Raw genomic sequence first — 23,668 nt, 5'->3', positions numbered from 1 at the left:
GCACATAATGAACACCCGTGTGTAGCACAGACAGAGCGGCTCAAGGCTGTCAGGAAATCGTTAAATCTAGTATGCCGGCCTCATGCGTTACACCTGACACGTATTGATCTGTGGCTTTGCATTTATACGTTGTGTTACTGGAGACGCAGAGTTATTCAGTATGTCATACAAACCTCAGAGAAAGATCATCTAAATGAGAAGAGAGAAAAACACCGAGCTCATGAACTTGTGTGTTTTCAGTGAGAGTCATTCATCACATGCACCTCATGTAGTTCCTTGGAATTAACGTGATTCACCAGCGTTTATTACTAAATATGTTTTTGTTTCACCATTAATCTTAACATCACAAACTAAATACTTACAGAAGCCTCTAACCAGGAGTAATGGTTAAAACTGATTAAATTACATCAGTAAACTCTTGTCTGCTTTAGACAGATATGATAATGTTTACATTTACACTCATTTCCGTAGACTTGCCAGCAGCTCTTCAACATGAACATGCATTTGGAAAGGAAGATAAATGGTACATTATCACTGCATGTTGAGTCAAACAAATGACCAGGTTTGGACAGTATTCTTAAACTATTATTTGCCTCTGATTTCAGAGATAGGTGAGAGTTTGTTGCTGCAACAACTAATCAATATATCACCGACCATAAAAATAATTGACAACGAATTTCACTATTGATGAAAACATCCATCAGTCAAATCACTTCACAGTATTGTAGAGAGCTGCTGTGGGACAGTGCACGACCCAAGGTGTCCTAAACACCAGAAATCTTTAAATGAAGCTCTTCAAACATACGTGTAAGCATATGTCGTTTAGCGTGTCCTGCCCTGTCAGCTGCTGTGACAGATGTGTGTTCATGCATTTAAGACATGATTTTCCAAGCGCACAACTCACGTTTATAATTGTGAAAGTCAGGCATTTATTTACAGCACTGAAGAAGCACCGATGTGCACAAATGTGTCAGACAGACAGAGAACAATAATTATGACCCAATTTTCTTTTCTCTTTTTTTTTCAGATATCTGTTGGTTGTAAAATTTATCGTTAAAATTTGACATGTGACACACATATCTTTATGAGAAGTAACTGCAAAGAGATTACAACATGCAATGGGATATAAACGTAAGACGTCTCTGACATTTGACATCCCTGACTGGTACATCATCCTCATCCTGTGTGTGTGTGTGTGACTTGAGTTATGTCACAAAAAGTACAATCAGTGATTACACCCATATAAAGAGGTTTTTATCTGCACTAACATTTAATGTTATTGCTGTAGCTTTGAAACAAAACTGGTACATCTTCCACATCCTCACAGAAGGAGAATAAAAGGTCTTAATGATTTTATATTTTTCCTACTGTAATGCATGTGCATTTAGACACATGTTGATGTAGGACACTAGAGATCCAGTTCCTGCATGACAAACTCTCAGTCACTCCACACACACACACACACACATACAGTGTGTTTGCAGAGATGTGAGGCTTGTCTTCTTTTGTGTTTCTGAGTCTTATATGTGTGTGTGTATTTGAGTGTCAGATGTAGGTCTGTGTGTCCTCAGAGACGTGTGTTTGCCTCAGCCGATATCACATCAGTCACAGCAGATATGAGCTGGATTCTGGGGTGTTGCTATGCGGTTTGCTGGGTGTTTTTTAGGTGTTTTCTTTCTGTCTGGTGTGAAAAGAGTCCCTGTGATCTTCAGGTCTGTATGTGTGATTTTTCAGCTGTTTTATTGTCCAGCAGCACAATCTCCTCAACAACATGTGTGATTTAATAGACACACCTCTGGTGTTGAATTGTTTTTAATGAGAATATAGACAATAAAGTGAAACTACAGAATCTACATCAACACATCAAACTAGTCTCAGATGTAAAGAAAAAACACTGGAGAAAAGCAGCAGAGGCAGAATTCAACAAATCAGTCTATTATGTTCACTGTAAACCCTAATGCTGTCTTTACTTATACAATCAAGTAATGTTGACTAAACATTACTTAAAATTTTGCATTTTGGACCTATTACTTAAAAATATGAGTTCATTTAACTTATTTACTATCAAAATGCATAAACTTAAGATTTCAAGTGTTGTGAGCTCAAAATCATGATTAATCATTTGAAAAAAAAAAAATCATTTTAAAAAGTCATCTTGAATGTTGAATTTTCAATACAACTGAAATATTTGAGAGAACATCACATAAGCTGACTTCATAAATTAATGTTGATTTTCCTGAAAAGTGTTATAGTGAATAGTGTTACTTTTGGTTGGGCATTTGGAACTTTGTTTATATTACTATAGTTTTCTTTCTGTTGTTGCAACAATGCAGCATGAAATCAGAGTTCTTTGATTTCAAAGAAAGAAAAGTAATGAATAGATTGCTTTTAGAAGGTGATCTATATTCTAATTAAATCATTATGTTTTTTAGGTAATTAAATCATGAGTGTTTTTCATGCTGATTAATGATTTTACAATTTTACTGATTTTCTTTTTTTTATAAACACTATAAAAAGCTTTTAACTGCGTTTATATATTTTTTTAATATTTGGGGTAATGTGCATGAGTCACACACAGACTTCAACATTCAGCATGTGAATCACAACAATGGTAACAACTCAATTTTATTTATTTTTATTAACTATCAATAACCATTTTATGAGCTTTTTTTGTTTGTTTTTTGTTGTGCTACTACTGACATGACTTGCAGTCAAATATAAGAACATTGTTTAACAGTTTTAAGTTACATTTTCATGTTGAGTTAACTTAAATATATAAGTACACTTAAAAAAATGAATACCAAGTGAACACAATCGTTTAAGTACATTAAATAAGTGCTAAGTTTGTTGAACTGAATGATTTAAGTACAGTCTACAAAACCGCCAAGTTAAATAAACTTAAATATGCAAGTTTTGGAAGATTCCATTACTCAATTAAATTGAGGCAACGAGTTTACTCAATCAATTTAGTCCAATTAACTTATTAGGGTTTTCAGTGTTGATGAGTCTGAAAATGAAAACTTCAGCTGTAGAAACCAAATGCAAATGCTGGGTTTATTTTGGACTGGATTGTAGTGTAGATGGTGTAACACTTAATAAACACTTGAAGTGAAAGAACAGAGCTAGAGCTCTTCCGTTATAATCAACAAGCCCCAGAAAGAGTGTGAATGAGAAATGTACTGAGCTCCACTGATTTAGACGTGACTGAGCGTCTGTGAGACTGCGGTAGTGCTGTCAAAAATATTGATTTTTCGACGCTAATCAATGCTGAGATATTTGAAATGGTTCAATAGCGCTTTCCACAGTATCGACAAACTGATACCAGCTGCGTTTCCTCTCTCTCATCTCTCCAACAGTGCTTTATTTTCACATTCACATAATATTCAACAGATGATTACAGCATTTAGCTTGCAGATCAAGAAATTAAGACATAAGCATTGTAATATTTCTACTGTAAGTTAAAATAATGGACTATTCATTTTTTTGTTTTTAAAGTGCAGTTGTAATAATATAAAATACATTTGTGTCTTAGAAATAGTAATAGTAATAACAACAGCAATATACAATTATTTATTATTATTATATTTAAATTATTTGGCTTCCTAAAAGCACTAATGTGAATGTGATGTGGACTGAGAGACTGATAACACATCCAACTGCACCAGAATGGCCTGCATTTAACTTTAGAATGTACAAAAATGTCTTACTTGGAAACTGTTCAGATCTTATGCCTTTAAGGTGACGATACATGGAGCAATGTTGCCGGGCAATTTTGCCAAGCGTTTTTTTTGGCCACTTTCCCATTAAGAATGAGCAACAGATTTCTATCTGGATACTCTAGATCGGTCATGGGGCCTTTGTCTTACCCGGTTGCCCATTGATGGCAGCATCACTCAAAAAGTTGCCCTGTGTATCATCACCTTTAATGTTGTAGTGTTCTTTGTATACTTTATGTGGAGTTATGGTTGTAAAGCTTTTCTTCGTCCTGTGTTCATGTGCAGGAGAATCACTGCCGGCGGATCAAGATTCTGGGCGACTGCTACTACTGTGTGTCTGGCCTGACGCAGCCCAAGACGGATCACGCTCACTGCTGCGTGGAGATGGGTCTGGACATGATCGACACCATCACGTGAGTGTGAGCCGCTCGTGCCGGTGATGAAGGCTCCTTCTCAAGGACAGCAGGATGATGAGTTTCCTCTGTAAATCTAATGTTCAATCAAAGTGTCCTGAGCTCATCACACACGCTTCACTGCAGTATGTACTATAGTCAGCATCGCTCATTCAGTTACTCCAGTGAGGACATGTGCTGAATCTTCAGTGCACTCCAGATTGTTCTGGTCTGTTTTAGTCTCATACATCTGAATTATGATTATGAATGCTATGAAATGTACGTTTCCTAGAGTGATAATTGAATCTTTACTAAATCATAATCAGACCCACATGTCTTTGTATATTTGGGCTGATCTTAGTGGATCTTTGAAACCTTCTTTTGAAATAAAACCTCACCGACATGATCATGTACATCATGGGAACACTGACATCTAAACTTAAACAACTTCTTACAGGGATTGTTCACCCAAAAATGGTCCTGCTGTCATCGTTTATTCTCCCTCATGTGGCTCCAAACATGAATAATGTTCTTTGATCTGTTAAACACAAAAATATAATTTGAAGAACTGTCTATCTGCTGTTGTCTGGACTGTAATAGTCAGTGGGTTTCAGAGTTTCAAGAATTTCTGTGTTCTTGTCGAACCCAGCAATACATCCAGTGGCAAAGCAACAGAAAGGACCTGAATCTGAATCTCTGCAGCTTCTGAAGTATTATGTACTATCACACATAGCAGTTTGATGACAGCGCCACCTACTGGTTACAGTCAGTTAGACACAAACATATTATAGTATTCACTACTGGCCAAAGTCTGGATTAAAGATTTTTTAGATGTCTCTTCTGCTCAAGGCTGCATTTATTTGATTAAAATGACAGTAAAAATAGCAATATTGTGAAATATTATTACAATTTAAAATAGTTGTTTTCTATGTGAATATCTGTTCAACTGTAATTTATTTCTGTGAACAAATCTGAATTTTCAGCATCATTACTCCAGTCTTCAGTGTCACATGATCCTTCAGAAATCATTCTAATATGCTGATTTGCTGCTCAACAAACATTTCTTAAACAGATGTGCCGCACAATATTTTTGTGGAAACCTTTTGTAAACATTGTTAAATAGAAATCTTTTGTAACACTATAAATGTCTTTACTGACACTTTGGATCAATTTAATGCATCCTTGATTAATAAAAGTATGATTTTCTTATTTAACCAATTTTTTTTTTTTCCACAAAATACTGTGCAGCACAGCTGTTTTCAACATTGATAATAATCAGAAATGTTTCTTGAGCAGCAAATCAGCATATTAGAATGATTTCTGAAGGATCATGCGACACTGAAGACTGGAGTAATGATGCTGAAAATTCAGCTGCGCATCACAGAAATAAATTACATTTCAACATAGATTTACATACAAAACAGCAATTTAAAATTGTAATAATATTTCACATTTTACAGTTTTTATTGTATTTTGACTGAATAAATGCAGCCATGGAGAGCAGAAAAGACTTCTTTCAAAAATATGTAAAAAAAAAAAAAAAAATATATATATATATATATATATATATATAGAATATCTTCATTAACTTTATGCTGATCTTTCTGGTGATTATGGGTGGCAATGACAAAAAAAACTTCATTCAGACACTGAGCTGCTGAACATCATTGTGTCCTTCAGGTCGGTGGCTGAAGCTACAGAGGTGGATCTGAACATGCGTGTGGGTCTGCACACGGGACGGGTGCTCTGTGGCGTGTTGGGCCTCAGGAAGTGGCAGTATGACGTGTGGTCCAATGACGTGACGCTGGCCAACGTGATGGAGGCTGGAGGACTGCCCGGGTGAGAATCTAGACTAGTGAAGACACACTCATCTCCAGAATCACAAGCTGTTTGAGATCGTTTTTGGTTTTCTCATGTGACTGTTTTACAGGAAGGTGCACATCACTCGCTCCACGCTGGAGTGTCTGAATGGAGATTACGAGGTGGAGCCGGGAAACGGCCGCGAGAGACACTCGTTCCTGCTCAAACACGACATTGAGACCTTCTTCATAGTGCCATCTCACCGCAGGAAGGTGTGTGTGCAGATGACAGGGAACATTCCCACAACATTTTTTTTAAATATTTGATATACATTCTTTTAACATTAAGAGAAATTGTTCTCAGAGCAACATCTTTGAATTCCTTCATGGTGTTATTTTTACTTGATGAATGTTAAAAGAAAACCTTCTGATATCAGCATTGTCAAAATTATGTTATTTGTAATGAATAAACATTCTCAAAGTTGAGAGAAAACACTCTTAGAATATTAAAAATAAAAGTTTTTTGTAACTTTTAAATAACTTTATAATCGCAACAAGAAAACTAGACATTTTAAAGTTTTAATAACATTAGACACAATGTTCCCACAATGTTTGTTATAACCTAAATTTGTAACTAAATTTGGTGCATTTATTCATACAACCATAGTATATGACCACAGTCATCAACAAACTACAAAAATTACAATGTTCAGTGTACAGTAGATGTACAGTAGTAAATTCAGTTTTATCTGCTTCTGTAAATTCTCCTAATTTCAGAATGCAACACGAATTTACAAATTAGAGCTACAGTTGTTATTATAAACATGATGTTGGTCAGCATATATGATTTTCATGTTCAGTCACAGTCAGCTCACTGATGGATTTATTGAGAGGTTTGTGTGTGTTTTTCCAGATCTTTCCTGGTCTGATCCTGTCAGACATCAAACCTGCCAAAAAGATGAAGTTTAAGACGGTGTGTTACTTACTGGTGCAGCTCATGCACTGCCGCAAGATGTTCAAGGCCGAGATTCCCTTCTCCAACGTCATGAACTGTGAGGACGGGGACAAGGTATGATGCTCTGCTCCAGAGACACTGAGAAAATATGATGCTGAATGAATCCGGAGTGGTTTCCCTGTGTCTGATGATACCGATGTGTCTGAGATCTGCTGTTTGGCTCATGTTGTCATTCTCGCAGTCTCATCATGTGATCATGTGATGGTGTCTGTGATTGGCAGAGGAGGGTGCTGCGCTCGGCGCCGGAGAAGCTCAGGAACCGCACCCCCGTGACGGCCAACGCGGCTCAGAGCAGCCCGGGGACGCGCGTCAACCGCTACATCAGCCGTCTGATCGAGGCCCGGCAGACGGAGTCCGACACGGCCGACCTGCACTACCTCACGCTCATGTACAGAGACTCGGAGCGAGAGCGCAGGGTGAGAGTCGGTGCACTGCGTCATGTGCTGAGATCAAACAATAAGATTCTAGTGACAAGACATTCGTCTGTCCACACCAGACACGACAGAATCAATCAGAAATTACAGCCAATCAAAAGAGCATGTGGGCGGAGTCTCTCTGCAAGTGCAGTGCACTCACAACAACAACAAAAAATCATCTAATTCCTAATTATTAAACAATTTTGACATTATTACAACATACTTACATACTGAATGACTGAAGCAGTCATTGTCATGGGTTTAAATGTACCTAAAATTTTGTTTTCAAGATCTGAGGGAAATTATCCATTGTCACATTCAGAATGGCTATAAAGATCCTGCAAAATGATATTTGAACTCACATTAGACACTTTTAACATTTTAAATCATAGAATCAGTACCTGAGATCATCATAGTTTGTACGTTATTTTTCCAGTCGCAACCTTGCAGAAATACTGTAAAGTAAATATTATTGCATATGACCATTGCAGCTGGTTTGGACAAAAGCTGTTCTGTATGTGTTCACTTAAGGTTATTACAAAAAAATCGCTCTGTAACATTCTGGAAAGGTTTTTGGCTACAAAAAAAGTGAACCTACAGAGAACTTCCTAGAACATTCCTATCTGATTCCTAAAAAAATAACAAAATCATGTGGGAATGTTAGGATTTCAGCTGAATGATGTGTATTTGATCTGCTGTAAGTGGTTGTGTTTTTCAGCGTGTGTAAGCTGTGTATGTGTGAGTGTTTGAGCGTGACGTGTGCTGTGTTTCTCCAGTATCATCAGCTGAATGACGAGTACTTCACCGGCGCTGTGGTTCTGTCTCTCATCCTCACGGCTCTGATCGGCATCCTCTACCTGCTCATCATGCCACAGTACGTACAGCAGAGCATCACTACATCACACTGCATCCTGATCTGACACAGACATACATGGTTGAAACCATTGAAGGGGTCCTATTATGCTCTTTTACAAAGTCTTGATTTTGTTTTGGGGGTGTACTGGAAAATGCTCTCATGGTTGGTGATTCGAAAATCGCATTATTTTTAACATAATTTACATTATTACAATACCTTTCTCCCAGCCTGGCAAAAATAGCTCAGTTAGTTCCGGGTTTGATGAAGGCCCGCCTTCCGAAAAATGAAATGTGTTGTGATCGGTTAGCTGTCCCACTGCGCTGCGATTCACAAACAGCTTAGACGGTGTTTCAGTCCTGCCACGGCCCTTGACAAAGAAGCAAGTTCTGTGTACTTAAAGTGATTCTTAGGTTTTAAATATGGATATTTTTCTTACAAAAACACATCGATTTGCTAAAGGAGGCCTTTATTGACCCGCCGGAGCCGTGTGAGCCACTTTTTATTATGGATGGATGCATTTTATAGGACTTGTTTTGGACTGATGAAGAGAAACACCCGTCAATGCCGTTCTAAAGCTTGGGAGCGCCAGGATAATTGTTAATATAACTAATACGCTACAGTAGTGTTGGGTCCTATCGTCAGCCTGCGAGATCACAGATACATGATATTATCGTGCTAATGTATGTAATTATTTACATACTTAGTTTCATTGCCCGAAACCAGCTCCAGCATAAGACTAAAAGCAGCCTAACATTATCAAAGAACATCATCGCTGATTAGCCTAGCCTATTCTTATGCATTTTAAAAAACGCTCGCGTTATATATGAAGCTATCTACACTGTATGATGAAGAAATCTCTTACAACACACTGCACACGTCTGCGGTGCGTTACGGCTCTGAAGCGTTCACTCTAGTCAATGCTTGTGTTTATACCCGCCACACTTTGGCTCGTTGAAGCGGTTCTCCGTGCTGCATCGCTAAAGTTAGGCGAATTCCCCACCTCGTCCCTACACACAAATGTAAAAATGTGTTCCTGTGAAAGCAACTATTCAGTTTTCCAGAAAGTGACTGTAGATTTTGACTGAGATGTGGAGTCAGAGCTGTATGTGAGAAGCAGGCGTCCTCAGATGCACAGTGTTCACTCTTCTGTGTGTTTACTGTTATTTTGTCTTGTGTTTGTTGTTCTCAGAGGGACGGTCGTGCTGGTGCTGCTGGTCCTCTGCATCTGTTTTCTGGTCGTGTGTATCATGTACCTGCACATCACTAGAGTTCAGGTAAAAACTCACTCGCTGCCATCATAGACCAGCCTTTTGTGTGTTAGGGCTTTAAGTAATGGTGTAAATGATTGCAAACCATAGTAAATTACCTTGATCATGATTTATTTAAATCCTCTCCTCACAGTAATGCTGTGTCTGAACAGAAACTTCCCACACATACAACCATTTACATGTTTCACTGCCTGTCTAATATGTTAATGTTTGTGAACATTTTAAGAATTTCTGAGCATGTATTGCAGTAAAAGTTTTGTAAAAGTTTTTTCAGAAGCTGACTAATTCATATCCATCAGCTGATCTTCCGCCATGCGAGTCTTCACTGATCTCTGTCTGTGTGTGTCAGTGTTTTCCAGGGTGCCTCACCATACAGATCCGGACCGTGCTGTGTGTGTTCATAGTGCTCTTAATATACGCCGTGGCCCAGGCCTGTGTGGTAAATCACTCTAACATCACATTACTGGAGATGAACTTATTGTTCACATTAGTCACAGGCATTCAAAACACATGCATGTGGGATCGTTTGAAGAGCACAGTTTTCTTATTTAACCAAGAAGAAAGTTCTTAGTGCTTCTCCGTCTGTGTCAGGTGGGCTGCATGCCGTGGCTTTGGCCGACTAACTCCACGCGCTCCATCGTGATCATCGACGTGTCCGGAGGTCTGAACCGCACCATGGCCGAGCTGCCGTGCGAAGGAGCCCAGTACGCCTTCCTGTCCTGCATGCTGGGGACGCTGACCATGGCTCTGTTCCTGCGAGTGTCCTGGCTGTTCAAAATCGTCCTTCTGCTGCTGCTGCTGGTGCTGTACGTCACCGTGCTGGAGCTCAGCGGATTCAGACGCTCCTCAGGGTGAGAGACGCTCCACACCAGATCACTGGACACAGACCATCAGCAGAACTACTGAACTACGAGCTGTCTCTCTGCAGCTTCTGTCCATTAAAAGCCAGTGATCTGCTGAGCTGAATCTCATTGATTGTGTGTTTGGAGTGCAGGACGGTGTTGTTGAGCGCTCGTGGTCTGGAGCCCATCCTCTCTCTGCTGCTGTTCTTCACCGCTCTCGCCCTCCAGTCCAGACAGATGGACCTCAAACTGCGCCTGGACTTTCTCTGGGCCACTCAGGTACACGAGAACATCACAGACTGGGGTCAAACCTCCTGATACTGCAGTCACAGATTTTTCCATCTATCCATCCATCCATTCTAGGCACCGCTCATCCTCTGTAGGGTCGCTGGGATTTTTGAGTTTATACTAGTGGTCAGAAGACTGGAGTCATCGTCAAAAATGAATAAATAAAAATAAAATGAATTAACAATAAAAATTAAGCTAAAATAACAACCATTAAAAAAAATTGTACCTGACATAATGTTGACTGAAATTAAAAAAAAAAAAAAAAAAAATTTTTTTACTAGCTTCCAAGGTAATATTTCTGATTTTTAAACTTGATGTACTAAAATTATGGAAGCCCATTTCCGCCACTGAATTAAAAAAAAAAAAAAAAAAAAAAAAATTGCGACATTTTAAGTCAGATTAATATTCTGACTTTTTTCTCACAATTCTGACATTTAAATGTGCAGTTGTGAGTTAAAAAGTCAAAATTGCAAGATATAAACGTGCAATTCAGACTTTTTTTTTCTCAGAATTGCGTGACAAACTCACAATTGCAAGTTACACAGTCAGAATTGCGATTGAAACTTGTGAGGTATAAATTCTGTCTTTTTTTCTCAGAATTGTGAGTTGATATTTTGCATTTCTGAGTTTATTAGATGCTGTTGTGAGTTAAGTCAGAATTGTGAGGTATAAACTCGCAATTATGGGAACATCAAAACTGGACTTTAGAACTTGTAATTGTGAGTTTTTGTCATGCAATTCTGAGGAAAAAAAGTCAGAATTTTGATTAAAAAAAAGTCACAATAGCCTTTTTAAAAAATAAATAAAAAAAATAAAAATCAGTGGCGGAAATGGGCTTCTGTACTAAAATAGCTTAAACTAAAACTGAAATAAATATTAAAAACTAAGACATTAAAATCAAAACTACTAAACAGACAACAACACAAAACTGAGAAAAAAAATTCAAATGAAAACAGATAATATATAAATAAAAACTGATTTAAAATATACATTTTAATGCTGTTTTAATATTATTACAGTTACAGTGTGAATATCTGTTAAACTGTAATTTATTGCTGTGATCAAAGCTGGATATTTTAGCATCATTACTGCAGTCTTCAATGCCACATGATCCTTCAGAAATCATCTGCATACAGTATGACTTTAATATCTCCATGTGCCAGAATAAAAGAATTACATGATGATATAAAATGATGATGAACCCATTTTTGGTGAACCAATTCACTAAAAATATCTCACTGAAAGATCTTTAGTCATTATTAATCCTCAATATGAGGTGTTTTAAGCTGGCTCTCATTCAGTACATTTTTTTTTTCTTGTTTTGATTGCAAACTTACATTCATCTATCAAAGCCATTTATAATACAGTCAGTAACACATCTGAGTCACAAGATGGAAGCAGTTACTTTTTCTGAGTTTCATTTGGAAAAGAGAGAGAAAAAGTGATGTGAGAGGCATAAAATGAGCACTGACGCTGACAATGGATCATTCTTCACTTTGTCATTATATTATAATATTTGACTGCTCACTGCTGCAATTGACTAACAATAGTCAAGTCTTCCAGAGGACCGTGATAAAGTGTATATATCGTGCTGTACTGTGACAGCAGGCCTTCATCTGTGTGTGTGTGTGTTCAGGCGGAGGAGGAGAGGGACGGCATGGAGAAAGTCAAACTGGACAACAAGAGGATCCTCTTCAACCTGCTGCCGGTTCATGTGGCTCAACACTTCCTGCTGTCCAACCCCAGAAACATGGTGAGAAACATTCATTCAGCAGCTGAGAGCTTTGATTGTGATGTTGTGTCATAAACACAGAGCTGATGGTCCGGTTCTGCTGTGTCAGGATCTGTATTACCAGTCCTACGCTCAGGTCGGGGTTCTGTTCGCTTCCATTCCCAACTTTAACGACTTCTACATCGAGCTGGACGGAAACAACATGGGCGTCGAGTGTCTGCGGCTGCTCAACGAGATCATCGCCGACTTCGACGAGGTCATTTCCCTGTTATTGTTATTTTAGCATCAACATGCTATTGTAGCTTCATTAATATTCTTATTTGTATGTTTTCCATTTTATATTAGTGTTTTTCGTAGATTTTTATTTGAGTTTTTGTTATTTTAGAACACTAAGTTAAACTAAATGAAAATGAGAAATGTTGTCTTGGCGCTGTATTTGTTTGATTTCAGTTCAGGGTTATTATAGTTAACTAAGAAAACTAAAATCACATTCCTTACTTGAAATAAAATAAATGTTAATTGAAATAAAATATAAAATGCTTACATTTCTTTTATCACAGCTAGTTAAGGCAACATTTCTCAGTTTAATTTAGTTTAACTTGGTTTACTAGAATAACTGGAATAAAACTGGACATTTCATCTCGTATTTCTACCGTCTGCAGCTCATGGACAAAGAGTGTTATAAAGACATTGAGAAGATCAAGACCATCGGCAGCACGTACATGGCAGCGGTGGGTTTGGTGCCCACCATCGGAACCAAGGTCACTAGAGCCGCTACACAGGAAATAATGCTAATGACGAGGAATACTTACAACGTGACTCATTTACTGCTTTACAGGCAAAGAAATCCACGGCAGAGCACCTGAGCATCATAGGAGACTTTGCCATCGAGATGTTTGACGTTCTGGATGAAATCAATTATCAGTCGTATAATGATTTTGTCTTGAGAGTGGGTAGGTTTTCACACATGTGCACTGCTGGGTTTGACAAGTATGTAACTTTTTTACCATTTGTAAAGGAAAATAAGAATTTTAGAAGTTTTCTCAAACCTTTTCATGTTGCTGTATTGTCACGTCCTCATTGTCAGTTAATGCAGAAGCGGTTGTGGATGTTTTCTGATGGTTTATTTGTGAACGCTCAGGTATTAATGTGGGTCCGGTGGTGGCCGGGGTCATCGGGGCTCGCCGGCCGCAGTACGACATCTGGGGAAACACGGTGAACGTGGCCAGCCGCATGGACAGCACCGGAGTGCCTGGAAAGATACAGGTACTCGTACAAAAACAAATCTGTGACTCTGTAAATATCACAATAATACATACAATCTTTATATAGATCATTTTTTTCTGAGATTTTTTTTTAACTAAAATAATATAGTACTTACTATACTATAGTAAAGTTAGTTATATTTACTAACAAATAAACATGTTAAGATATACTTTAGATTTTTGTTAAATTTAAGTCAAAATGTTTGAAAAATTATACTGATCAGAACTATAATTATTCTTTATTCCATATAAATATTCTTCAGGTTAAGAAATTAACTAATTATAAATATATATATATATAGTATTAGAGTGTATATGATATTTGACATATGTCTGAATAAATAAATAAATAAATAAATAAAAGAGAGAAAAAAAGCATTCCCATGTCACTTGTTACAACCAAAATAAAAAATATGTTTTGCATGAAGAATATAAAGCCTGTTTTAAGACTATTTACATTTTATAGTGTTACGTTTTCATAGCAATAAAGTATTTTTCACCTTAAAAAGGTAATTATTGTAATGCAGAATTTTTAATTAAATACACCATGCTGCATTTGTTGTACCTTCTTTCATTTGTGATGATTTCACCATTGATAATAACAGGTAATAACAAATAAATAATTGATAATAGCAACTTCAGTAAAATATACATAAAGCGTCTTCAGTGATTCTAAACTGACTTTATTTCTTTATGCTAAATAACTACTGCTAAGGACTGGGAATATGACTATATAATTGCACATGCATGCTAAATAAATCTGTGTGTATTGGTCTGCATATGAATGATTTTTCAGGTGACGGAGGAAGTGTACCGTCTGCTTCAGAACGACTATGATCTGGTGTGTCGCGGCAAAGTCAGCGTGAAGGGCAAAGGTCAGATGCTCACGTATTTCCTGGAGGGTAAAGCGCAGGACGCGGGGAACAGAGCGCCGCATCGCACCGGCGGTCTGGAGCGCAGGGTTCACGCCATCGCCCGCTCCAGCAGCACGCACACCAAAGCCGAAAGCACCGCCTCCGTGGCCTCGGGATTCGCCGCCCGGGTCGGCGTGAGCAGCGGCGCTCATGGGACGCGTGGAGCCGCCGCTAACGTGCCTACGCTAGGAGAAGAGCTGGAGGATATGTAGGACCGATCGCACACTACAGTAAACGCTTTCGCCATTACAGGCACGAGTGTAACGACTGCAGGTGGAAAGAACGAAGCGTCTTCCCTTTGTAAGCATTAAAGTTCTCATCTGAGCAACATGACACTGATTCAGCTTCTCTAAACACGTTCCTGCTCCAGCTGTGAACGGAGCTTTTCACCATCACATCAGTTTCTCCTGGATAAATTCTCGTTCTGGATTTCTTTCCCACATGAATCATGGATTTAGTGGCGTTGTGGATGCCATTTCACGGATTCACAAGAGCCGAATGATTTTTGAAATGTGAAGGATTTTTTTGCACCGCAGAAACATTCAGAGCCTCGACTGATCTTCAGAAATGCGTAATTTCTCAATTTTTATGCCAACTTCTTATATGAGCTGTACATAGTAGATGTTCTTATGATCAGAGTTTGTGTATTTTTTGTATTGAACTCTCCAGTGCATTTGAATGAATGTGATATTGTGTGTGTGATGAGTTTATAATATAAAGAGCAGCAATAGAAGCAGGACGTGCTCTGCAACAATGCACTAGATTTATTCTCACACACTTTTCCTCATCTTCATCACGCCACACGTTTCTACAGTTTGAGACTGGAGAAATCAAAGATCTCAGATGTTTCTAGCTGCAGAAAATAATAATAATACAATAAAAAACAAGTTATGTGACACATCAGGATACAGAATGATTATATGTCAGTACATATTGTTTATGTACTGCAGTATGTGTGTTTAGAACAAGAGAAATCATGGAGTTTGATCACAGCTTCATCATCATTGGCCGCAGTCACACTGACGGACTGTTCTGACACTGTAAACTACGATCTGATGTTTATATGCATACATACAGTGGAGTCCAAAACATCTGACACTGCATTGAAAAAGCTTCAGTTTCACATTTTGGTAATTGAATTTAATTTTTCAAATAGAATCAAATAGAGTGAGGTGTAGTGAAAATATGAATGTGAAAATGTCACATGATCAGTGACACTCATTGACTTAAGTTGATAGAATGTTTGTTATCTGTTGTTTACTATAGCAGTCGTCTGGTGTTTACTGATGCTCTCGGAATGATAGCACAAAAACATCAGTTATACGTCATTGATGGAACCTTTTATTTCTGAACCATTTAAATTGGATGTTCATTCATGTTTTTTAAATGTTACTACTAAATGCTACTACTCAAAATAACCAAAGAACATATAAAAATAACAGTCCCATGATGTTTGCAAAATTATACATTATAAACTCCCTTAAAGTTTGTGTAGCCAGATAAATACTACTACTACTAAAAAACACACCATTTTGAACATTCATAGAACGTTCAGAAATAACGTTTTCATAATTTAAATGGAATGTTAGCAAAATATTTGCAGAGCATATTTTTGTCAGCTGGCTATTTATTGAATGTCATAATTTAAATAATTTTTCTATCCAGATTTAAATGATATTTTGTATCTCAGACTGATTGTCAGTGTGGTGTCAGGCATTTGGGCCACTCTCTCTCTCTCTCTCTCTCTGTGTGTGTGTGTGTGTGTGTATGTGTGTGTGTGCATGAAGTGATAAAGTGTGTGATTAGCAGGGACAAACCTCCACATGCTGAATATGTGCCAATTCTATCCAATCTCAATCTGATGTGTAATAACTGGACACGATTCTGTCATCAGCATTCACCTTAATAATATCAGCGTGACATTCAGATGCAGATGAAACATGATGGGACAAAGACTGAAACTATCAAATACTGTTTTATACAGAACTACAGTTTATGCATGACAACATTTTTACTCATAGATGAGTGACGTGTTACTGAGGCTTCGACCTGAGTGAGGCGGTTGGTTTGATGTTAAAGAGGTCAGTTAGTTGCGGTGTGTGTGGAGACAAGGGTACAGTGACCAACTACTGACACAGAGGTCAGCGACCCGTCCATGAGGAACGCTGCGTCACACACCCACACACACAGTATAGATCTCTGTAGACTGGTGCGTGTTTACAAGCACAAAACTCATTCTCTGATCTGTACATTTCTGAGACTGTTTGTGAGGAGAAACAATGATTCTTTCTATATTTCTATGGCAAATGTTTATTTTCATGCTGATGTTTTGAATCATGTCGCTTTTCTTCTTCAGGGTATGAATCGATCTCTCAGTCGCTCTCTGTACTGTCGATACAGTATTCTTGCCTTATTTGACACGCTTGCGGTGGTTGAAGTCATTTGCCTTTTAGCTCTTTGATATACAGAAGTGTATTTTGTAAATACAGCCATGTATGATATGCTGTCCTCTGTACAGTGTAAACCTGAGCAATACCAGATTTTGTAATAAAGAGAGTATTGAAGTACAACGGGTCATTTTCATTTTTTGATGGCTGTGTGACACTTCAGTCGTAAATCTGTCTTTGTGCTTTTGTTGTGTAGTCTTTTAGTTTGTAGTTTTGCTTTGTTTCTGTTTCCCCCTTGAATGTTTGCTGGTATCTAGTTAGTCTCATTACACCCATGTATAAGCCCTATGTTTCCTGTGTTTATTATCTGGTCTTGTCTTTCTTATTTTTATTTATTTATTTATTTTTTTTTGGGGCAGTTTGTTGAGATTAATCAGTTCTGTTTTGTTTCCTAGTTCCTGTGTTTTGTATCTGATGATGATGATATTGCTCTGCATTTGAATCCTCTCTTGTTGTCCGAGTTCAGCATTACAAGATCAGACCCTTTACACACTTCTGCTGTCATAATAATTAATTCTCAATGACTTAATGTCTGTGATTCTTCTGCTAGACGAGTCACTGGATTCCATCTGTCCACATTCATAATGAGAACATGATCACACTTAATCAGTGGTTCTTAATCCTGATCCTGGGGACATTTTGTATATCTCCTTCATTTCAGGCACCCCTAACGGGCTGATGATCTGAATCAGGTGTGTCAAATAAGGGGGACACGCAAAATGTACAAAGTGATTAAGAATCACTGCACTAAATGGATTCAATAATGAATCACTCTGTGAGGTTGTAGATATTTAATTAGATTCTACTTACATTCTCAAATTTGAAATAAATGCAAAGGAAAAGGCTATTTGTAAATGTACACATTGACAAGACCGGATGACAAACACAGCACTGAAGGCAACTTAGACAGGATAATGAAAATAATAATGACTTGACAAGGACAGGAACAGGAAGGACCAAATATGGGCAACAGAGGGAGAAACCAACTCAAACAGTCCACAGGGGTGTGACAGATATACAGGTGCATCTCAAAAAAAAAACAAAAAAAAAAACGGTAACTTGTTTCAAGAACTGAAACTTTCATATATTCTAGTTTTATTACATGGAAAGTAAAACATTTCAAAAGGTTTTTTTTTTGTTTGTTTGTTTATTTTAATTTTGATGATTAGAGCTTACAGCTGATGAAAGTCAAAAATCCAATATCTAAAATATTAGAATATTTACATTTGAGTTTAATTAAATGACAGTATAAATTCCGGGTATCTCTTATTTTTTTGAAACCACACTAATGGGGAAGACTACTGACTTGGCAATAGTCCATCATTGACACCCTCCACAAAGAGATTAATTCACAGAAGGTCATCACTGAAAGGGGTGGCTGTTTACAGAGTGCTGTATCAAAGCATATTAAATGCAAAGTTGACTGGAAGGAAGAAATTGGGTAGAAAAAGGTGCACATGCAACAGGGATGACCACAAGCTTGAGAAAACTGGATCTTACCTGGGCTGAGGAGAAAATAAACTGGACTGTTGCTCAGTGCTCCAAAATCCTTTTTTCAGATAAAGGTAAATTTTGCATGTCATGTTGAAAACATGATCCCAGAGTCTGGAGGCAGACTGGAGAGGCACAGAATCCAAGCTGCTTGAAGTCCATTGTGAAGTTCCTGAAGTCAGTGATGATTGAATGATTTGCTGTAATTTGTGCTGCCGACCAAGTATTGAGTGCATAAATGAACGTACTTTAAAGAACTTGAGCCTTTCTTTTTTGCTAATCTTTTTTTTAAAATTGATCTTAGGAAATGCATTTTTGACTTTCATGAGCCGTAAAATGACTTTTTATTAGCTGTTTTAATCCAAATTAAAACAACAAAACAAACATAAAAAACCTTTTGAAATGTTTCTGAATCTAGAATAGTTTCCATTTTTGAAATAAGTTACAACATTTTTTTCACAATATTCTAATTTTTTTAGATGCACCTGTACACAATACTGACTCGCATGTAGGTGTGTTTTCATTCATCCAGGCCAGTGGATGCAGTGTTTCTTCTTCTTCTTTCTTCAGTCTTCATCTGATGATGTCCACAGGTGAGCACAATCATCAGGAGGGATCTGTGTGTTTGTAGCAGGTGAGATGGATAACGTGTGATACGGTTACACTGAGGACAAGTCTCTCTGGATTATCTCAGCTATTTCTCCTAGAAGTAAGATAAGTAAAGAGCTATCTGGTCAGTGACTTATAAGAGCCTGCACGCTAAAGAAAAAGAACAGTCTTTCAAGTGCCAAGTTAGAAATGCACTTTTTGTTTTAATGTGGTTTTGAAACATTTGTATATTATTTTTAAGAAAACTGTCAGTGTAAAATTGTTAGCAACACTGGAGCAGTTGCCCAACGTATGTTACAATCTAAACTGAACTAATTTTGCTCAGTCATAACAGATCAAATGATCAGAAGAGACAATCTTAAGGATCAGCATGGCTTTTCTGTGTGAAATCACGCTCTGTTTATGCTTTATCTTATGCATCTTTCAGTAGTTGCAGCACATGAATTTGATTCTGCATGCAACATGTTTTAACTACTTACTTTTCAGGAATTACATTTTCTTTTTCTTTTTTTTAATCTGTTGTTGTATCACCCTGACACTTTTGACTTTATTCAAACGTTGTTTTAGCCCAGAGCATCTGTTCAGTGGCTGAAGGACGTTCTCGTTGAAGAACAGATTCACTGTGTTCTCCATGAGTTCCCTGCACACCATCTCGGAGCACGCGGAGCCTGACGAGTCTCTGGAGCTCACGTCTGGAGCTCAGAGCGAAAGTCAGACCGGCAAGAGCTGGAGTTTAATCCTCAGAGGGATCCGGGCTTATACTAGACACCATGCGAGACGGACAACTAAACGGACAAGAAAGTCACGGACAACTCTGCGAACGTCTCATAAGGTATGTGAGTTTCCAACCAACCACGCTAGTGTAATGGAGGTCAGCGGTATAGGCGCTGTGCGGGTAAAACTCCCCTTCCCTGATCTCAAGAGACACACTAGTGACCGATGCTAGTGGCTGCAATCTTTAGCTTCCTTGTTAGTGCACCCGCCTCTCATGCCGGAGACCCACTCTGAGCAGGTGCGAGTAGGACCCGGGGAGAGGGGTTACACTAGCATTCATACAGAAACACACTTAACCCAACAAGTCAATAGCATTCACATCTACACTGAGGAATATCTAGGTGGCTTCCCAGGTTTAAAAAAAAAAAAATGAAGTTATAAAAACATTGTGACTGGGAGCGTCCCCTGGTTTGGGCATCACTGGTGTATTCTGTGTTTCAGCAGGTAAATCTGCCACAGTGGCTGGTGAATCTGATGCATGACATCGAGGAGGCCACGACACACGAGCTGACCGTTGAATGAAGATCCCTGAGACGGCAAGCTTTACAGTAGATACAGCCGGCACATCTTCTGCTGGACATTTCGGCTCTCTTGACACCTGAGGTCATCATTTTTTATTTTTTCTCACTAGCCAGTGAAATTTAAGTCAGATTTTATTTCTCCATCTCTAGTGCACTGTTTTCGTTGTTCTTGCACAATCTATGGCTGAACTTGTGTGGGTGGGATGTAAATGATTTGCTCGTGCCGTGTGTGCGTATAGGCACCGACAGACCTACAGCAATCCTGAAGAGCATCGGCCGTGTTTGTTCGAGCTGACGAGCAAAGCTTGAACTCATAAGATGTGCTCACCATTAAAGCTTGATTTAATTATTAATGCTACTGGAATCACAAATCTGTAGTGTTTGATGTCTTCAAACTGACTTGAACTATTGGCTGACCCTGTGCGTCTTGTGATGTTAGTGTCCAAAGTTGGACTAATACTACACCAGGATCTCTTAATTACTGTTAAAGTGACAAACATGTTATGATGGCTGAAGACCTCAGATTAACCTGTCCTGTTATGCAATGACCACATGACCTTGTTTTTGTGACCCAGCTCAAAGTGTGGTCAAAAGCACATTATTGAGATATGCTCATATAACTCCTGTTGTGTGACAGGCAAATATGTGTTATAATCTCTAATTATATGCTGCATTATTGTTATACACACTCTCTGTCGCTGGGGCGTTATCTTCTCAAAAAGAACACCTTTGTACCTTATTTACCCCCGAAAGTGCATATTAGTGTCTAAAAGGTACAGTTTAGCATCTGAAGTGATCATATTAGTACTTAAATCTTAAAATCACTTAAATCAAGCTTCTTTTTTTCTGAAAGTGTAGATGATAAACAGCAGCATCATGAACCTGTTATTGGTGAAATGGGTCACTGGTGTTGCATCGTTCCATACCGCACACTTCGTCCTAGAGTAAATATTGACATCTGCGTAACCAGAGTAAACCTGTGCGCTGAAAACAGCGTAATTAATACAGGCGGGCGGCACATCAATGATTAACTCCTCTGAGGTCATCGTGTCACAGTATAAAAGCACAGCACAGATGCACAGAGGGCAGATCTGACAAACTGCAGCAGATATTGACTTCAGCACATCGTTTGCTCTTGCTATGAGAAGGCCGTGTGTGTTTGTGTTGTTGGTGAGCGTCCTCGTCTGTCCGGCGGATCTTTCTCCGGTGATCGGGCCTGAACCCATCCGCTGCGCTCCATGCTCTCAGGAGCAGCTCGACGCCTGTCCCGCCGTGTCCTCGGACTGTGCGGAGGTCCTGCGAGAGCCGGGCTGCGGATGCTGCATGTCCTGCGCGCTGAAGAAAGGAGACTCCTGCGGCGTTTATACGGCTCACTGCGGCACAGGCCTGCGCTGCGTCCCGAGACCCGGTGACCCCCGGCCGCTCCACGCGCTGACCCGCGGACACGCCGTCTGCACAGAGTACGACCAGACGGAAGGTGCGTTTCTGATTAGTGAGTGTGTGCTTCCAGATTTTCCAAAAACCATTGGTCACAGAACTCATGTTTGTTTCTGAATGTGTTTCTAGATGAGCCGGACGTCACGTCTGACCAGGGCTCTCTGCGTTACCTTCTGGGACTCAACAGGCCGCTGGACCCGCAGGATGCGGCGGAGGCTCAGGAGAGCATCAAGGCTAGAGTCAACGCCATCAGGAAGAAACTGATCCAACAGGTACTGAAACCAGCAGATGAAGCTGTTGAGTTTTTAAGTGTAGAAAGTGTAGCACTTTGCATTTTGAAAGGAATGGTTCATCCAAAATGTATCTACATTTAACAAAAATTAGGCCCAATTTAAGATTTTGTGTTTGAATTGCATATAAAATGTTCATCCACAGCTACACAGTAACACAGTTTTAACATAAACTAATCAACTTAAAAGTTACACATTTGTCCCAGGAACTTTATCTCAATGATACTAACATAACACTGTTTTACTGTTTATTGTGAAATCAATAATTGGCTAAAATGTATGAGACTGAAACAAACTGGGTTTATTGATGACACACAATAACAAGGTTTATCTATTTGTTAAAGACACATTCAGATTATTAGTACCATTACTTAGTGTACTTGCCCTTTGTGTTTTGTTAATTGTCCTTCCCAGGTTTGTGTGTTTGACTGACTCATTGTGTGTTTGTGATTTTTAGGGTCCGTGTCACACCGAGCTGCACGCGTCTCTGGACGTCATCGCTGAATCACAGCAGGCGTTAGGAGAGAAGTTCACCAGCTTTTACCTGCCCAACTGTGACAAGCACGGATTCTACAAGGCCAAACAGGTGAGTGTCTGTCCCAACCAACCTGACCCTAAACCAGCACCCTAACTTGTCCCGTCACACTAACTCTTCTCTGTCTGCCAGTGTGAGACGTCTCTGATCGGTCAGCCTCCGCGCTGCTGGTGTGTGTCGTCCTGGAACGGAAAGAGAATCGGTGATGATCTAGCGTCTGATTCGCAGTGTCATCAGGAGCTCACGCACTGAACCGTCACACAACTACAGCTTCAGCTCACTTCCGTACCATATTTATTCTTATGTATATGGCTCTTATGTGGTTAATATTTATGAACTGGTTTTTGACCGAATTTTAACAGAATGAATGTGAACGAGAAACAAACACTAGAAAACATGGTGTTTATCAAACTCCACCTCAGCGAGATCCAGATCTGGGTCTTCAGAAGCTCAAAGATGAATCGCTCCACAACGACGTTTGTTTAACATTAACATGCGTTATTTATGACGAGGCTGTGATTCTGTCTCGGTCTTTGTTTGGTGTGGTTTTTCCTGACCACTTTAATTCATAACCACTTTTGCACAGCAAATGTCTGAGGTTAACCTGTTTGGATGTTATTACTCTGTTAACCATTTTATTTGTATTCTGTAAGCTAAATTTTGATTTGTTTGTTATTTGATGCATTATTGCCTAATGTCTACCTCACATGATGTCTTTATGGACTCCTTAAGCATTTAATGTATTTAAGAGTGCTGCTGTATTTATTCTGAAACTATTATTTTATTGAATATTAATGCAATGTGTATATAACCTCAAGAGTTTATTTCAATAAAGTGTTAGAGATTGTACAGATTGCACAGGAATCTTCTCTCATGATGAAACTGCTGAACAGTTCTAACTCTGAAACTCATATTAGATTATTAATATAGCCTACTGTACCCAGTATCAAATCATGCACCCTTGAATCCACTGCTCCTCAAACCATAAATCTGAAGTGGAAGTACTGTATACACTGTATGTAACTAAATCTAGTCTTAAAGTGTCTTACAGCTGTCATACA

General features: G+C 38.7%; 2 protein-coding genes across 3 annotated transcripts in view; both read left to right on the top strand.

The window, feature by feature from the left end:
- adcy1b (adenylate cyclase 1b) overlaps nt 1-17,054 on the top strand; it is a 35,920-nt gene extending 18,866 nt beyond the window's left edge. Inside the window, exons 5-20 of one of the 2 annotated variants that reach the window (XM_051122774.1) lie at nt 4,002-4,129; nt 5,789-5,947; nt 6,039-6,180; nt 6,821-6,976; nt 7,144-7,338; nt 8,115-8,212; nt 9,384-9,468; nt 9,812-9,901; nt 10,054-10,313; nt 10,457-10,583; nt 12,229-12,345; nt 12,434-12,580; nt 12,987-13,085; nt 13,163-13,277; nt 13,466-13,590; nt 14,386-17,054. In XM_051122774.1, coding sequence (XP_050978731.1) covers nt 4,002-4,129; nt 5,789-5,947; nt 6,039-6,180; nt 6,821-6,976; nt 7,144-7,338; nt 8,115-8,212; nt 9,384-9,468; nt 9,812-9,901; nt 10,054-10,313; nt 10,457-10,583; nt 12,229-12,345; nt 12,434-12,580; nt 12,987-13,085; nt 13,163-13,277; nt 13,466-13,590; nt 14,386-14,715 — 2,373 coding nt within the window. In that variant the 3' untranslated portion in view covers nt 14,716-17,054. Of the gene's footprint in view, nt 1-4,001; nt 4,130-5,788; nt 5,948-6,038; nt 6,181-6,820; nt 6,977-7,103; nt 7,339-8,114; nt 8,213-9,383; nt 9,469-9,811; nt 9,902-10,053; nt 10,314-10,456; nt 10,584-12,228; nt 12,346-12,433; nt 12,581-12,986; nt 13,086-13,162; nt 13,278-13,465; nt 13,591-14,385 lie in introns of those variants that run through there. The other variant, XM_051122782.1, reaches the window with a different exon arrangement.
- A 4,367-nt stretch (nt 17,055-21,421) lies between these two features.
- Nucleotides 21,422-23,456, top strand: igfbp1b (insulin-like growth factor binding protein 1b). Its single transcript, XM_051123721.1, has 4 exons — nt 21,422-21,822; nt 21,912-22,054; nt 22,530-22,658; nt 22,740-23,456. The coding sequence occupies exons 1-4, from the start codon at nt 21,486-21,488 to the stop codon at nt 22,857-22,859; spliced, it is 729 nt and encodes a 242-aa protein (XP_050979678.1). The 5' UTR covers nt 21,422-21,485; the 3' UTR covers nt 22,860-23,456.
- Nucleotides 23,457-23,668: the final 212 nt, after the last annotated feature.

Source organism: Labeo rohita, chromosome 2 (genome assembly GCF_022985175.1).
Source record: "Labeo rohita strain BAU-BD-2019 chromosome 2, IGBB_LRoh.1.0, whole genome shotgun sequence".
NCBI classification, from domain to species: Eukaryota; Metazoa; Chordata; class Actinopteri; order Cypriniformes; family Cyprinidae; genus Labeo; species Labeo rohita.
The sequence above is the reverse complement of the archived record's forward strand: the minus strand, read 5'-3'. Positions and strand labels throughout refer to the sequence as shown.